This window comes from Cygnus olor, chromosome Z, assembly GCF_009769625.2.
Source record: "Cygnus olor isolate bCygOlo1 chromosome Z, bCygOlo1.pri.v2, whole genome shotgun sequence".
Lineage (NCBI taxonomy): Eukaryota > Metazoa > Chordata > Aves > Anseriformes > Anatidae > Cygnus > Cygnus olor.
In genome coordinates this window covers 70,830,158-70,846,258 of record NC_049198.1, presented here as the reverse complement: position 1 = coordinate 70,846,258, position 16,101 = coordinate 70,830,158, and the positions used below count along the sequence as shown (strand labels likewise).

The 16,101-nt window shown below is 41.3% G+C and overlaps 1 protein-coding gene across 2 annotated transcripts in view; it reads left to right on the top strand.

Moving 5' to 3' along the window:
* SUSD1 (sushi domain containing 1) overlaps positions 1 to 3,838 on the top strand; it is a 48,337-nt gene extending 44,499 nt beyond the window's left edge. Inside the window, exons 16-17 of one of the 2 annotated variants that reach the window (XR_005815249.1) lie at positions 1,833 to 2,045; positions 2,131 to 2,929. Coding sequence is in view for 1 of the 2 variants with exons in the window: in XM_040541084.1 (XP_040397018.1) it covers positions 1,833 to 1,971 (139 nt within the window). In the remaining variant the exon portion in view is untranslated. Of the gene's footprint in view, positions 1 to 1,832 lie in introns of both variants that reach the window. The other variant, XM_040541084.1, reaches the window with a different exon arrangement.
* The last annotated feature ends 12,263 nt before the right edge of the window (positions 3,839 to 16,101 follow it).

The window sequence follows — 16,101 nt, the reverse complement described above, 5'->3', positions numbered from 1 at the left end:
TGGCAGAGGGCTTATTGCAGCGTGAAGCACATCCCTCATCTGTTGTGCTCTGAAAGGCTCCTCAATTATTTCAGTTTTTGTAACAAAAACGTGACAAGGGGTTATAAATACTTTTAAAAATTGTTTCCGGTCGATTAGTATCACTGTGGGAAGGGAGCTATTTAAGATAATAGGCAGTGCTAGAAGAATCATGTATGTATGAGTATGAACAAGTTGTGAATGTGTATAGAGAAGATTAGGTCCTGATCTTCCATTTCAGCCTTGCTTTAAAAGTAATGAGAAAAACAAAAATAATAATAAATCATTAAAAAAAAAAAAAAAATGACGTCCTTAAGGAGCTAAGTACATGGGCTACATTTGACAGAGATCATGCTGCAGTGTTTACACACTATGGGGGCTGGGACTTGATAACTCATCAGGTATTTTGTAGGCCCTTGTTCCCAAGTATAGTTAAAGTCTCAAAAGCATTTGCCTGTTTCAGAGAAGATCAGACAGAACCCTTGGCAGAAATCAAAGCTGCCACATCCACAGTGGGAGGCAGAGGATGGAAAACCCAGGTGACATTTGTGATATATGAACGTTCCAGTGCTCACAAGTAGCTGCAGTGACCATAAATAACATGTACTTTTTCAGTTTTAAACAAGCGTCAGTGTAATGCATTTCTGAGTAAAAAGGTAGTTTTAACAAATATGCAATGTAAGCCTCCTGCCCTGTCCAGTTGTAAGGCCGTAGTCCGGTGCTAGGCACTGTGCTCCAAGGAGGATGTGGCCCAGTGGAGGAGGCAGATGAACTCAGCAGCAGAGACATGAGATCTGTCAGACCCAATGTGTGAGTAGGGTGACCTACTACTAGTAGGCTGCTTAGCCTGGCAGAGAAGAGGCTGCCAGGGAATGAGATATTTTACAAAGACACAAAAGCTGTTATGGAAAGTCCAACCTGCTCCTGTCCATGGTGCCCATGGATATACCTGTGCACTCCTGAATGGTAGGAGAGGGAGGCGTGGGAATAGGTTGCTGTGAATGCTGTGAAACTCTGGCTTCTGGGTGGTCTGTAAGAGCAGGTTAAGCAAACATTTGTCAGGAATGACGTGACCGCAGTTGGTCGTGCCATGGGGTCAGCTGAATGGTCTTGGATTATTTGTTGGGGTCCCTGTAAGCTTGATTTCTCTGCAGTTTCTGTCACTAAGGTTCTCTGTATTCAGGTGCTCACCAGCTTGTCATGTCAGCTGTCTCAGGAATCATGTTACTGCAGTGGGACAGATCATGAATTCCTACTGTCATGGTTGCTGACAAGTTTTAACTGATCCCCATTGAGTTTGCTTGGCACTGAATTAACAAAGTACACAGACCTGAGTGCTCATGTCCTTAAATATTATTAATATTTTTTTCATTTAAGTATTAGCCCTCAGTTATTACTGAGATACCTAGTCACACATTCACCTTGCTTCATTCCTCCTAATCCTTTGTTTCCTTCACTAGATGATGCCCATTCAGATGTATAAGGACAGTGACAAAATTCAGTTTCGTGAAAATCTACATTGGGCATGAGTGTTATCATCGCCAAAGTTAACCTAGGTCAGGCAGTCATCTGACACTATTGGAACACTTTATACTTACCACACACTAGCTGTAGTGTTCAGAATTATACCAGCAGCTCAGGTCTGCAAAGAAAACCCTCCAAAACTTCAGAAAATGTGTTTTACCCTATCAGTATGAGTGTCACAAGGTCTGTATCAGACTTGTGCTTTGGTTTTAAATGTTTATTTTCAAGTTTTTTTTGGTTGGTTGTTTTTTGTTTTGTTTTTCTAACTGGATGTTTCTCTCTTTCTTCAGATCTTATCTCCACAGTGCAGTGCACTCCCCACCTGCTGCTTTAGCCTGCGAGGGTGTACGTTTATCTGCTACCATGGGTATGACACAAGCCGGGATTGCATCATCGTCCCTAGAGACCGAAAATGTCTCTCTCCTCTAACGTGTTATCCCTCAAAGTTGGCATAAAGAAAATGCAGTCTCCCTGCCAAAGCCAACACCTGTCAGGATGTAGCTGTAAGGCACACCTCTGCTATAGCATTGACAGTTGAAATGTGTTTGTTACTGGGTTTTTTTATTGTGTCCCCTTGTTTTCTGACAGCGTGGTGTGGAGAGAAAAACCTTCCATCACAAACATGTTGTGTCAGGGACGTTAGCATGCATCTCATGTGTCGGCCACAGGCTTTAGCTATTCCAGCCACATGGATGCCTGATAGCAAGTGTCTGTATCATACCTGATTACATGAATAATCCCCTGATCCAGTTGAGACTGTCTGAGGATTAACTGCTACTTCAGATGCCTTAGGACATACAAACTGACCCATTATGAGAGAAAATACAGATCAACTTTTACCTCAGATTAAGTGCCTGCTGTCTTTCCAAGTGAAAATGTAGGAGATTTCATCAGTCACTCATGCGTAACGCTACTTCAGTAACAAGTACAGAGTGAAGTTGTCACGTGAAATAGTGTCACCAACACATGTTCCGTAGATATTGCAATCATTGCTCATAGCAATTAGGAATAATTGCAAATAGTGTACCGGTTTATAAAACTGCAGTTGCAAAAAAAATAAGTAGCTTTAGTGTCATGTGAAACTATTTTAAATCAAGAGCTACCTGTGTTAAGTGCAGTTTTATTAATCTCTGTTTTATAATTACAACTGAATAACGACATTAAAATCATTGTCTGCACAGGTATGTAACATCTGGTTAGAGTCAGCTGATAAAGTACAGTTAACCAATTTCCTATGACATCCTCCCAAATAATAATTTTCCCTCCTATAAGAAAGAAGCAATTGTCTGTGCTTACTTCCACTCCTGTTCAGAAGATGCTTTGAGTAATACTAGAAAAATCATTCTGTTAACTGGTGAAATAAAAAGAAGTTTTGAGCTTTAGTAGTTTAGTCACTTTTTTGAAGTTATGTTTTGTATCTCACCACTTTGAATATACGATATCCCTTTTTGGAATTCTAAATGTTTCTGATTCCTGTTGGCTTTTATTTTATTTTATTTTTTTTTTTATTTCAGGCATGCAGTCTCTCTGGGTGGTATAATTCCTTTTCTGGTGTTCAAAAGGGATATTTTAAAGTGTAACAGCAGGCTTTGTAGTTGGTAAAGCAGAGAGGAATTAACATAAAATTGCAAATAGCTAGGAATATTTTTCTGAGATTAGGGCAGTAGCAATACATGGGTATTACTTCTGTTATCCACCATTTCCACTGATTACTACATCTGCCCATCAAGTCAGTAGATCTTCAGTAGTTGGCAGCTGAGTAAAAACGCCTTTGTCTACATTAGTGATAAAGAGTAGGTAGCATTTTTCTCCACCAATTAAGAATAACAGAACTGTTCTTGTTGGGTTACTGTTACTTAAGTTTGCAGTTTCTCCTGTGGAATTCATTCTCACACATTCTGTTCTTAATTCCATTTCTCATTGGGATAGATTGCCAAGGTTTGGTGTAACTGTATAAACTGAAGCACTTCATTATGGTTCATTTTCCTGACACTCTTGTCCAGCAAGAATTCATAAGCAGCTGTTCCTAAATATGAGAGAGCTGAAGAGGCAGGAAGTAATTTAAAGAGACATGACATGCCATCCTCTGTGAATGAAAACTTCTTGCACATATACTAAGACCAGCAGTTACCTTACGTTGTGCTGGACCAGGAACATGAAGTTCATATTTTTGTTCTAGAAAGTTGGAGGTCTTCATGTAACCTTGGGCAAATAAGCATGTGACTATTCTCTACCTAGCTTGTCTTCTCGGAATACGAGCTTTTTCAGAGCAAGTCTTCTTTCTTATTAAACCACCACGCTTCTGCTAGCAATTACATAATGTATTTAATGATTCATTTGGATGTCTCTGCCCAGTACAGTGGTGCATCATACTAATATGCAGGAGTGGACTGATAAAGGAGAAGCGATGAGGCAGGACTGCCTGCCAGTGAAGTTCTCCAAAACAGCTACAGCCCTGCAAGATTTCCTCTGTCTCTCTGCCTCCTTTGTCACTCTTGGCAGACCTACCTCTGGCTGGGAGCCTGTCTTTGTCTGTTGTGTACTTATCTTTTTTCCACGTACATCTGTTACAATTTAGTGTTGGAAGCATAGAGAAAAATAATTTAGCATTGCCCTCTTCAGATAATTCTTTAAGTGTTAACATTTCTCTTGTTAGAGCCTCTGTCAGGAATGTTGCTCTGTTGTTCCCAAACTTTCCAATGCTTTTTAGTATATTTCAGGAAAATGCAAGTAGTTTAAACAGTGGGAAATTAAGAAGTAGTTAGAAGCAGGTTCTTGAAAATTCTATGCATAACTATTACTGAACTGGACTAAAAAGACAACATGAAATTTTACTGGCCATACTTATTTTCGTCTGTTACGGAAACAGGCTTGTACAATAAAGAGAACCTGGTTTAAGAGCACTGCTAATGAAGGCCAGCTCTCTGGTATATCCATTAGGAGGAAGTATGCCATTATGCTAGAAAGGTTTTCACTGCAAATAGGAACTTTAATGCTTCTAATCAGATAGTAGCCAATTTACAAAAATACTTCCTATTAGAAGGTAGTCCTAAAAGAAGCCACTTTGAATGGAGCTTTTGAGTTAATAGCATATGTCTTCAGGGGTACTTCTGTTATTCAGGTTTATAATCCTCATAATGAAGTTCATGGAGAGATATAGCTGCCCTGTATTTTATACATAGCCCCTTGCCAATCTATTTGCAGCATTGACATAACTGTGCCCTTACGATTCGAGAGGCTCTGGAGACATTTCTAATGATCCTTAACTGCTGTTCCTTCTGTTAACGATGAAATACTTGTGTTTCTTTTTACTCTGATTCTTTGGATATGTGTTCCACACCCAGACCCGAGTAAGGCCACTTGCCAGTTACAGTAAGTTACAGCCAACTGAAGCTGCCTTGCTTTTACTTCTGATTTGCAGACGTTCATGGTGCTATTTTGAGAAGGTGCTATATTGACCAACTGTTTTAGATACATATGAATGTTTGCATTATCTCACAAGTGCTTTCCTCTCTAGAGGAAGCAGGAAATTGTTAGCACTGGGTAACAAATTCTGTGTAAGTTTGAGGTAAACAAATTTTTAATCTGTTGTTATGTAATAGTAAGCTAACTTGCAGGTTCCTGTAAAAATGCAGCATTTCTGCATGTAGTTGTGATGGTGTTTCAAAGGAAAAACATTTTGTTGTAAGATATGCTTTCTGCTACATGTCACTGATGAGTCCTTTAAATCTTTCAGTTGGGATTTCTTTGTTCTGGGCAAAATAGAGACAGTCAACAAGCCATCTGGACATTTTTGTTTGTTTCAGTATTGCTGGCCTCAGTCAATTGTATTTTAGGAAACAGGTGTTAAATGTAGTTTCTTAAATCATCTTTGATCACTTTCTTTCCTTGTAAAAATAAGTTTAGATCAGAAGAAAACTTTCAGGACATCCTTAACCAAATATGTGGGTTAAAAAATAAATCACAATGCTAACATCTGCTCTGTGTGCCTACAGGGCCAGATATGTGGGCAGGTATGCTCCATATTTCTGCATGTGATGTCAGTTTTAACTGTTTTCAGTCACTGTTCTTGTTCCCAGATTTTCTACTATATTGCAGAACCATAACCAGCAGAATTCAACCAGAGTCCAGCATGAGCTGGTAGACCCATGATCTCTAGCTCAAATGGAAGTATTTCTGTCTAGTGATAGCATTCCTAGGAAATTGTGCAAATCTCTTCTACAAGACAGAGATAAACCTGTTGTGTTGCTTTCAGGGATGGAGTTGGTGCCTTCGGATGACATTCTGAGGACTCTGTGAAATTAGTTGGTGATCTCAGTGCTGAGCTCTAGTGGAAAGAAACAGGTGTCAGCACTGCAAAATCACCTCTGCAACTGCAGTTCCTGGCAGGAGTTGAAATGACTCTCTGGATGCACAGACACTTGTTCCTTTTGGCTCTGTCAGAAGTGAGGTATGAGGAGGCAAAGGTTGATGACAGTATTTGTGGCATAGCTGTTATGTAGCTGTTTCCATCCTGAGTTTAACAAAAATGACAACTTTACAGTCACCAAAAGGAGAACCTGCTCTGAAGTTCCATTTTTTCCTTCTGCTCCACTCCCTGCCCTGCCCTGCAATGTTTGTGTTTGTTTTTCCCGAAATACTGCTTTTGTCCTTGGAGTCCTGCAGCTGAGTAAGGACACTTTATTGGTGTTTTCCCACCTTGAGGCAGCACAGTTAGTGTTTGTCACTTGCAGCTGGTCTATGCTCCTTGGTGTTCTTATTGCATCACCGTCTTGTAAAATACTGTATATATTACATGTGTATAATTTATATATCTATGTGCGGTTTCTTCTCTATCATCCATTTTACTTTAGAAGTGCCTGAAGGTACAGACAGAATTTCACAGCGTTCAGTTTCTGTCGTGTCATTGTCCTCCCCTTCCCCCTCCCCCCACAAGTATAAAATAAATAAATAACAGGCTGGGGAGCAACAGAAAAAGGATTGTATCGATAAGGACAGTTCACAGTAGAAGGTAATTTCCAAGGGCCCTGATTTTCCTGAGCAGCTTTTAAAGTTGGATGGTTGAGTTTAATGATAGCTCTTATAAAAGTGTCTCCCACAGCCATCCTGGGACAAGTGAAAAGAAAGCTGAATGGATTCGAGTATCCTGGTGGTGGTTTTTAAAGCTTATGGGCACAGATCAGCTGTGCCAGTACACTGAATAAAGCCTAACATAGCAATGAAGTTGAGGTGTTATAAGCCAGTTCTCAGCTTTCTATTTTAACTGTGTAAAATGACCTATTCAGTTTGGCTCTTGGCTAATGAAGATGTTAGTAAGTTCCATTTCAGTTTGCATTCCTGTGACTTCTGACTCATTCTGGATAGTTTTATTTCCACATGTGCAATTGGCCAATCCTTTCCCATAACCTGAAATATTAATTCAAGCTCACAAAAACTGAGCCAGGTCAATGTGGAATGACAAATAAGTAGCAATTATAGATACCTCCTGAGAGGCAGGAACATAGCATTTCAGTCTTACACTAGCAAATGAATAAAATTGTTATATGATCATGCAGCATGTTTCAGAATTATGGTATAGGTGTTGTGTGGCTAAATGAAATCTGACTTTATCCAGTTCTTTTAAATACTACCTTACTCCCTTTGTTCTTCAGGACTTTAATCTGCCAGATACTCCTTTTTTGTTACAGAAAAATAGGCTCTAATTGGACATAATCAGATATTCTGAGGAATTCAGCTTTCTTTCCCAGATTTTCCAAAAATTCCCATGAAATTATGGAATTATCAGCATTCCCACCCAGTGTCATTTAGCATTGTTCTTTCCAAATTTAGTGCAATGATACGTGTTTACATTAGTTTAGAATCTGCTCTTGGGTTTTAACCTAAGACAGAGAGAGAGAATCCATAGAGACAAATACATTGTGCATTTTCATGCGGAGATTGAAAGCAGTAGCTGCAAGAATGTTTCCTAGTATGGCCACAGCAATATACAGAGGCTCTGTAACAGCACTGTTGTTTATCCATTGTTTGTCTACACAGGAGGTTAGTGTAAATCGAGGTAGGTGGGAAATTCTAGCACATTGTCTCTGCGGTGATTCCCTGTCTTGTTCAAAGACTTTATCCTATTTTTGTTTCCTTCTTAAAAGATTCTTCTGTTGGTCAGTCCAACAGCATTTGAGAATAGATAGTATTGTTTGAGTTAGTTAGTTTGGGATCCTGTTGGTCTGTTGTGCTTTTTTCCTGGGAATTCATTTTTTTTCATCCCACATCCATGCCAGTAATTATCACAGCAAGGCTGATTTATATTTTTCAAACAGGCCAGACTCTGAACATGTATTCGTATAGTGACTTTGGGCATTTTGCAATGAAAAGCTGCCGTCTTTGACAAGGTGTAGTGAGTATTTGTTATACAATAGCATGACTTGATACTAACAGTAGTTCAGGCTTTATGCAGGTTCACCTCCAAAACAACAGGCAGTGTTAATGCATGGAAAAGGGTTGCATTTAGAGTGATAAAATACAACTTAAATGACAGTGATTTCATAATCACAGGGTGGTGAACCCAGAATACTTAGTAGAGAGCCCATCAAGAAGCAACAATACTGCCTTAATATGAGAAATGATTCAATTTAATCCCACTTAGATGTCACTCAATTTTGCATTTATCCATAAACGTGTCCCAGCAGATGACAGTAAATCAGTATGGTAGTGAAATACTTCTGCCTCTAGGCTTTTTATTTGGTACCTGGCAATTCCCTTCCCAGATATTTTCCTCGTAAGTCTGCCTTGGGTATTGAATAATTGCTTCCTGTGTTTAGTCATATCTTAAAGTGCCCTTTCTATATGAATAAAGTCTTTGCAGTCAGGATATGCTTCTCCATAGGGATAATGGCCACATAAAAATTGTTTGAATTGCTTAGTTACAGTGTGCAGAAATTGAAATTACCTAAAAGAGACTTGATTTCACAACACTGGCCCTTTGCTCTCTGGATGCCATAGAATCACGGAATATCCTGACTTGGAAGGGACCCACAAAGATCATTGAGTCCAAGTCCTGGCTCCACACAGGACCACCCAAAAACCAGACTATGTGTCTGAGGGCACTGTCCAAATGCTTCTTGAACTCTGGCAGCTCGGTGCTGTGCCCACTGCCCTGGGGAGCCTGTCCCAGTGCCCGACCACCCTCTGGGTGCAGAACCTTTCCCTCACACCCAGCCTGACCCTCCCCTGTCCCAGCTCCATGCCGTTCCCTCGGGTCCTGTCACTGTCCCCAGAGAGCAGAGCTCAGCGCCTGCCGCTCCGCTCCCCTCGTGAGGGAGCTGCAGGCCGCCATGAGGCCTCCCCTCGGCCTGCTCCGCTCTGGGCTGAGCAAACCCAGGGACCTCAGCCGCTCCTCATGTGTCTTCCCCTCCAGCCTCTTCATCATCTTTGTTGCCCTCCTTTGGACACTCCCTAACAGTTTTATGTCCTTCTTATATTGTAGCACCCAAAACTGCCCACAGTGCTTGAGGTGAGGCCGCGCCAGTGCAGAGCAGAGCAGGACAGTCACTTCCCTCAACCAGATGGCAGTGCTGGGCCTGATGCACCCCAGGGTACAGCTGGCCCTCCTGGCTGCCAGGGCACACTGCTGGCTCATGTTCAACTTGCTGTTGACCAAACCTCCCAGATCCCTTTCTGTGAGGCTGCTCTCCAGCCTCTTGTTCCCCAGTCTGTACATATAGCCAGGGTTGCCCTGTCCCAGGTGCAGAATCTGGCACCTGCTCTTGTTAAACTTCATATTGTTGGTGATTGCCCATCCCAGTAATCTGTCACAATCTCTTTGCAAGGCTTCTCTACCCTCAATGAAGTCAACAGCTCCTCCCAATTTAGTATCATCTGTAAACTTACTCAAAACTTCTAGTCCTATATCCAAGTAATTTATGAAAACATTGAAGGGACCTGGCCCTAAAATGGAGCCTTGGGGCCCTCGCTAGCGACTGGCCACCAGCCTGATGTAACCCCATTTACTATCATCCTTTGAGATTGAACCATCAGGCAATTGTTCACACATCATATTATGCATTTATCTCTGTGTGTTGGACATTTTGCCTGGAAGGATACTGTGAAAAACAATATCAAAGTCTTTACTGAAATCCAAAAATATTACATCAACTGGCTTCCCTTGCTCAGCTAAGTGGGTGGCTTTGTCATAAAAAGAAATGAATAAATATCATGTCATCCTCCCACCTTTTTCTTTTTTTTTAAGGTTTCATGTCCCGTTTGAAAATCCTAGCTCTGCACCTCTGTATCCCTTTCTAATGTTAAGGTACGCCTTACTGCTTGTGGCATCTTGAGTCAAAATTTGTATGCTTGGGATAGGTTTGGCTGAGTTCATTTGCGTTAGTTGAGTTGTTCCTTCTACATTAATTGCTGTAATTAGCTCCTTCACAGTTTTACTATTTTCTAAAGAAACAGATTAGACGCAATAAAACTGTGTGTTCCCCCGTAATGTCTTTGTCCATAGGCAAATTCAAGAGCAACAGGAATCAAAGTATTCATGTTGTAAGACGAGTGAAAAGGCAATTGAGAAGGGCAAGAATCCACTCCCTATTCTAGTCGGATACGAGAAAATCCACGTGAGTAAATGATGTTATGAATGCTCTGCACATGCATTAAGAAGCTGTACAATACAAAAGAATCCACTGCACAGTTTATTGTCTCTAACTCTTGCATTCAAACAGAAGTGGAAGCATTTTACTGCTCAATATGTTGTTTTTCCCCTCTGTCTGCTAGGAGTTGTGTTCATTTAAGAGCGATTCTCAAGTACTGTTAGAAATTCAGGTCAATCACAAGACACAAATCTGAGGAAAATCAGGCTTTGTTTAGGTCAGTGTTCATAGATCATCTTGTTATCTAAACTCTTTCAGCATTCCTGCAGGCTGTTCTCTGAAGATAATGTAAACAATTATAGAGCAAGTGTTGTGTTGGTTGGTGGGTGGGTTAGTTTTGTGATGGCTGTGGATTTGTTTTGTTTTCTTTGTTTTTGTTTGCTTGTTTTTGTACTTATTTGCTGGCTGTTAGTTCTTAAAGCTTGTTATGAGCATCTGAAAATCAGTGGAGCTGAAGACGGCTGTCATAGAGAATAACTGAAGTGTTTTTCACTGGAAAAGAGCAGTGACATTCACTGAACCCACCTCTCCGAACTGAACAGAAAAAAATCAGTGTAAACGCAGGCTCTACTTAGGTAGGTTCTTATGCAGGTCGAGATTCATGAAGTGTAGGCAGAAGAAGGAGATTGCAGGCAGGCTTGGGCTTCTTCTAAGAAACATGTTTTCCTGGTGTTCTGGGAAAGATGATTGCAGCACAGACCTCAGCCAGGAAATGGCTGAACACCAATTGTCTTGGTGTTCATATGAGTAGAAGAAGCAGAGAGGTTTATGCAGTTACACTGTAATGAGCTGAGCAGTGCTGAAGATTTTATACGTAAAGCAAGGCAACAATTAGATTCGTTAAGAAATACCTTTGACTCTCAGACTTTGACAGCTGTTTTTTAAAGGTGATACCTAAAACCATTCTGTTTACTCACACTCGTATACATCTTTCTTTTCAGGAGCAGTGCAGAGTTGGCAGGTGCTGTCAGTAAGGCTCATTATTAGAGGTCCTAGTGTGTTAGCTGCAATTTATTATTGTTTTTACAGCTTATAATTTATATGCTAACTCTGCTGTTGCCTGTCTCAAGCAAAAATTTTCATGAGAAAATAGTAATCTGGAAGATGTCTCCACTTTCGTCTTGGCCTTTCTCAAAGAGCAGGTTCTTCTTGCAGCTGTAGAAATCTGGCTACAGGCTGTTAGGAAATCACAGGCTACAGATAACAAATCTTGAAATTGCAGAAGCAGCAGGTTTCTTTCCAGCCATCCCTGAGCGCAAATCACTATAATCAGCCCTTGTTTTTCCAAGTAAACAAGCAGCTTGCAAAGCCAATATACATCCTTTCTTTTCCTGCCTTTGACATCCTTAAGCAAACACACTGTTCCTTGACTTTCACTTTGTTACCTTTTTATCTTGGATTCATTTTCTCTTATGTTCTATATTTCATTTATTTCCCTTTGACTTTTTCCCAATGGAGTCAACATCCTGTGGGAACATACAATTACATTTCTTCCTGTTTGAAGGGAGGGAGGAATGATGACTCTGTTCTGTTGGAAAAACATTTTTTTTCTTCAGTTAAAACCCTGGGAAATACATAATATTTAAAAGATCTTCCAGGCAGAAGTAGAGACCAGGATTTCAAATGTGCTTGCTCTGGCATTTGTTCTTTTTGCTGTGTTCCTCCCAGGTTTCAAATCACAGCAGCAAAGGTGTGTGGGTGCACTTCAAATTTGGAACTTCCCATCCAGCAGTGGGAAAACCACGAAGAGATACAAAAAGGCTTGTTATCTTTATGTCACTGAAATCCTTATCTTGCAGTCTGACACCAATACACCTTTCCTGATTCTTCATGATAAATGATTGATCCAAGAAAAATCCTAGAGGAAGTTTGTATGTAAAAAGTACAGTGAAGAGGCAAATTGTCCCGAACTGCTTGAGAACACCTTTCTTTGCCCATTTTGCTGTCTTCCTCTGCAGTCAGTCTTTGATCTGTCTTTATTGTGACTCCCTACAGTGACGCTTGGCCACTGCATATAACAATATATTTTACAGAATCATAGGATCTGCTGCTTATCTAGGCTTTGCGTTTCTCCATGACAATCTTAACAGTCTGTCTGTGGCTCAAGACCATGAAGGCTGCCAGTCTTTCTAGACTGTTTGTTTGGCAGAAAGCATTGCCTTCACCAATAGATCTTTAATCATGGGACAGCAAATGGGATGTAGAGCAAATGACAGAACCACTCAATTTATTTTCAGGCTACCAAAGGCTACTTTGCAGGCAGCAACTTTCATATGTGCCTGTAGAAAAGCATTACCTTAGTCAGAACTGGAGATCCAACCACATAAAGAGGAGGTGGCCTGAGATTCCATCGGAAGAGTTCTTCTGTGTAATTGGTGAGCTTTTTAAAAAAAAAGTAGCACGCATGTCAAGACCGAGTATTTCTGTCCACTAGATCTCTTTATAAGAGAAGGTCTGCTGTTGTTTTGAAGCTGCATTTTCTAAAGATACCATGACTGGCTCAAGGAGAGACTTTGTCATCTAATTTCTTTTTTGCTGTTTCTTCTCAAAATTCTGTACCTTTCCCTTCTGACTTCCTTTGGGTGTGTGTGCACGTAAGTGTGTATGAAGCAGCAAACTTGATTAAGAGAAGAAAAAGGTAGACAAGATCTTAATACATTCCTAGAGTAAATGAGGTTTGTACCAAGGCAGCACTGGTAAGTTTTGCTTGGAAGGTGAATCTGGGGAATATACCTTTAGAAAAAGGAGAGCCATACTGCTTCTGACATGGGACTTGTATGCATTTCTGCAGTCTGGGTTTGCTAATTTGTTTATACTGTTCCACATCATTGAGGCATTTGAATCACTCACGGATTCATTTGTTTGAAAAATATGGAGAAGAAATGTGTCTTGTCAGAAGTTTCTAAAAACTTAACAAATATGGAGCTTTGTTTAAAAACAATTAAATCACCCAATTGTGCTAAAAAAGGGAAACATAGATGGTATGAACAAACTGCATTGATTTTTTTTTCTTCTACATGCATTTCTTTGTTTTTAAACAGCTTCTCCTTTCTACTTGGGAAGAATCTTGTCAGCACCCAGTGCTCTTTCTACTTTTGCAGAAGTCTTTTTACAGTGTTTCCTGTGCAGGTTACCTGGGGCTAATTATCCCCATCTCAGTAGGGTAAAGAACCACATCTCAGATGATTACCTACATTCAGAATCATACTCCCACATCTGTCAGTCTCTGCCTGCCTTCATTGCCTGTCCTTTATAGAGAACCTTTTTTTTTCCTGAAAACTCAAAACACCCTACCACACGAAAGCGTGAGGAACTGAGAAGTGAGGGGTTGTACTGGCTGTCACAGAGTGAGTCAATAGAAACATAAAACTAGAATTGTTGTAGTTTGAGTGCCAGTTCAATGTCATGAGCACTGATATAGACAATGCTATCCCTTTATCTTCTGATAATTGTCCTCTGTGGCTCAGGAGGTGGGTCTGCCACACCTACTTGTCTGGGATCAAGACTATAACATAGATTGGTTTTGCATTACTTCATTGAACGACGATGTTGCATAAGGTGTTTGCTAGTATGGGGCTATTTCTCATGGATTTGTAGCCACCGTTGTGTTTATGATTAGAGTGATACAATTTGAGAGCAGGTGGAAAATAACAATATCCCATGCTGTAGGAATTCAATTTTTTAACTGTTTGGTGAGGATACATTACATCTATGAAAGGAATATTTAAGTCTTGTGTACTTTGCAGCTGTGTGCCTGAAAGTATTTCTGGGAAGAGGCGACAGGCCTGTAATAGATCTGTTAGCTTGCTTACATAAAGAAGCTACCAGCAGTCTGCATTCTGTAAAGGTGGTGCCAACACCAGGCAATGTTAATGTTACTGATCCCATCAACAATCACAGAATCATCTGGGTTGGAAAAGACCTTCAACTCTTCAAGTCGGATCATCAAGTCCAACCATCAACCTAAGGAGTCTTATCACTAAACCATGTCCCTTAGTGCCACATCTACAAATCTCTCAAATACCTTCAGAGATGAGGACTCCACCACCTCCCTGGGCAGCCCATTCCAACACCTAACCACTGTTTCCGTGAAGAAATTCTTGCCGATATCCAATCTAAACCTCGCCTGGTGCAACTTGAAATAATTTTCTCTTGTCCTACCATTTGTCACCTGACAAAAGAGACAAACAATGACCTTACTGCAACCTCCCTTTAGGTAGCTGTAGAGAGCAATGAGGTCTCCCCTGAGCCTCCTCTTCTCCAGACTAAACACCCCCAGCTCCCTCAGCCGCCCCTCACAGGACTTGTGTTCCAGGCCCTTCACCAGCTTTGTAGCCCTTCTCTGGACACGCTCCAGGGCCTCGATGTCCTTCCTGTGGTGAGGGGCCCAAAGCTGAACACAGTGCTCGAGGTGCGGCCTCACCAGAGCAGAGTACAGGGGACGATCACCTCCCCGGTCCTGCTGGCTGCACTATTCCTGACACAGGCCAGGATGCTGTTGGCCTTCTTGGCCACCTGGGCACACTGCTGGGTCATATTCAGCAAACTGTTGACCAGCAGCCCCAGGTCCTTTTCTGCTAGGCAGTGAATTTCTAGCCACACTTCCTGCAGCCTGTACTACTGGGTGGGGTTGTTGTGACCCAAGGGCAGCACCCAGCATGCAGCCTTGTTGAATGTCACGCGACTGGACACGGACCATTGACCCAGCCTATCCAAGTCCCTCTGCAGAGCTTTTCTCCAGCAAATAAACAAAAACTACAGTTATGTGGTCTTTTTAATTTCTGCTCCTTTGAGTTGGATGCCAGTTAAACACAGTTTAGTACTGTGGTTTCCACAACTCCAAAAGTGTAACTGGAGGCAAAGCAGGACAGTACTTGCTGTGCCACTTCAGTGGGGTCATCTGCTCTCTGATACTCTGCCTGCTGCTCTGTGGTACAAGTTAACAGAAGCAGAGATTAGAAATATCAGGCGTATCTGTGAGCAGGGCTTTCAAAGACTTTAGGCATCTAGATAAAGTCTGAGTACTGCAGCTACTGCTTGACAGGTGTCTGAAACGGATTTGGTCCTGTGGACGAGTAAGAACAACAAATCCAGCCCACTTTAGAGAAACTGATTTTTCCTTTCTCCTCTTGTGTGAGAAACAAATCTTATGGAAAATCGCAAAATAGTGCTAAGCTATAGCTAATGCTCATCTTTTTGGCCCATAATGAAGTCACTGGCAGAAACTACAGGCATGCTCTAGGGGAAAGGACGATTATCACTGAAGAAAACCTTGGTGAGAGGCCAGGGAAAAGTAGCCCTGTCATAAGAACATGAGCAAGGAGGGAAATGACTTGCACAAGAGATAAAGCAGACAGAATCTGGAAAGAGATGTATGTACCACTTCTGCTTTTTGTGCTGTTTTTTTTTGTTGTTGTTGTTGTTTTGTTTTTGGTTTTGTTTTTTTTTGCAATACCTGTGCTTGTTGCAGTCCACTACAACCAACTGTGTTTAGCTGTCAGTGTCAGCCAGGGGTAACCAGACAAATCATTTGCAAGTCAGCAGCATGTGCATGGCAATTGCAACATGGTTGGGTGCTTTGTGTGTGCTGGTGGGGGGAGCAGGAGAATTTGTATTTACTCGGCAAAACAGGGAAAAAGCAGGGCAGTGGGAGGGGTGGGGACAGCTGAAGCATCCCTTAGGTTAGAGATCAGCACAGAGATACCCCTGAAAACATTGGGATTTTTTTTTTCATTCCATAAATATGGAATTTCTGCCCAACTTAAATTTTGCAAAGTTCAGAGGGGAAGCAGACACCAGTAGACATCTTTCTAGCCTGGATGCTGGGTCATCTATCAAAAGTCAGATCTTTTCTTTGTCCAGTAGAGAGAAGGAGCTTCAGCCTGAATCTTGCCCTTGCAGAAGTCTCTGAATA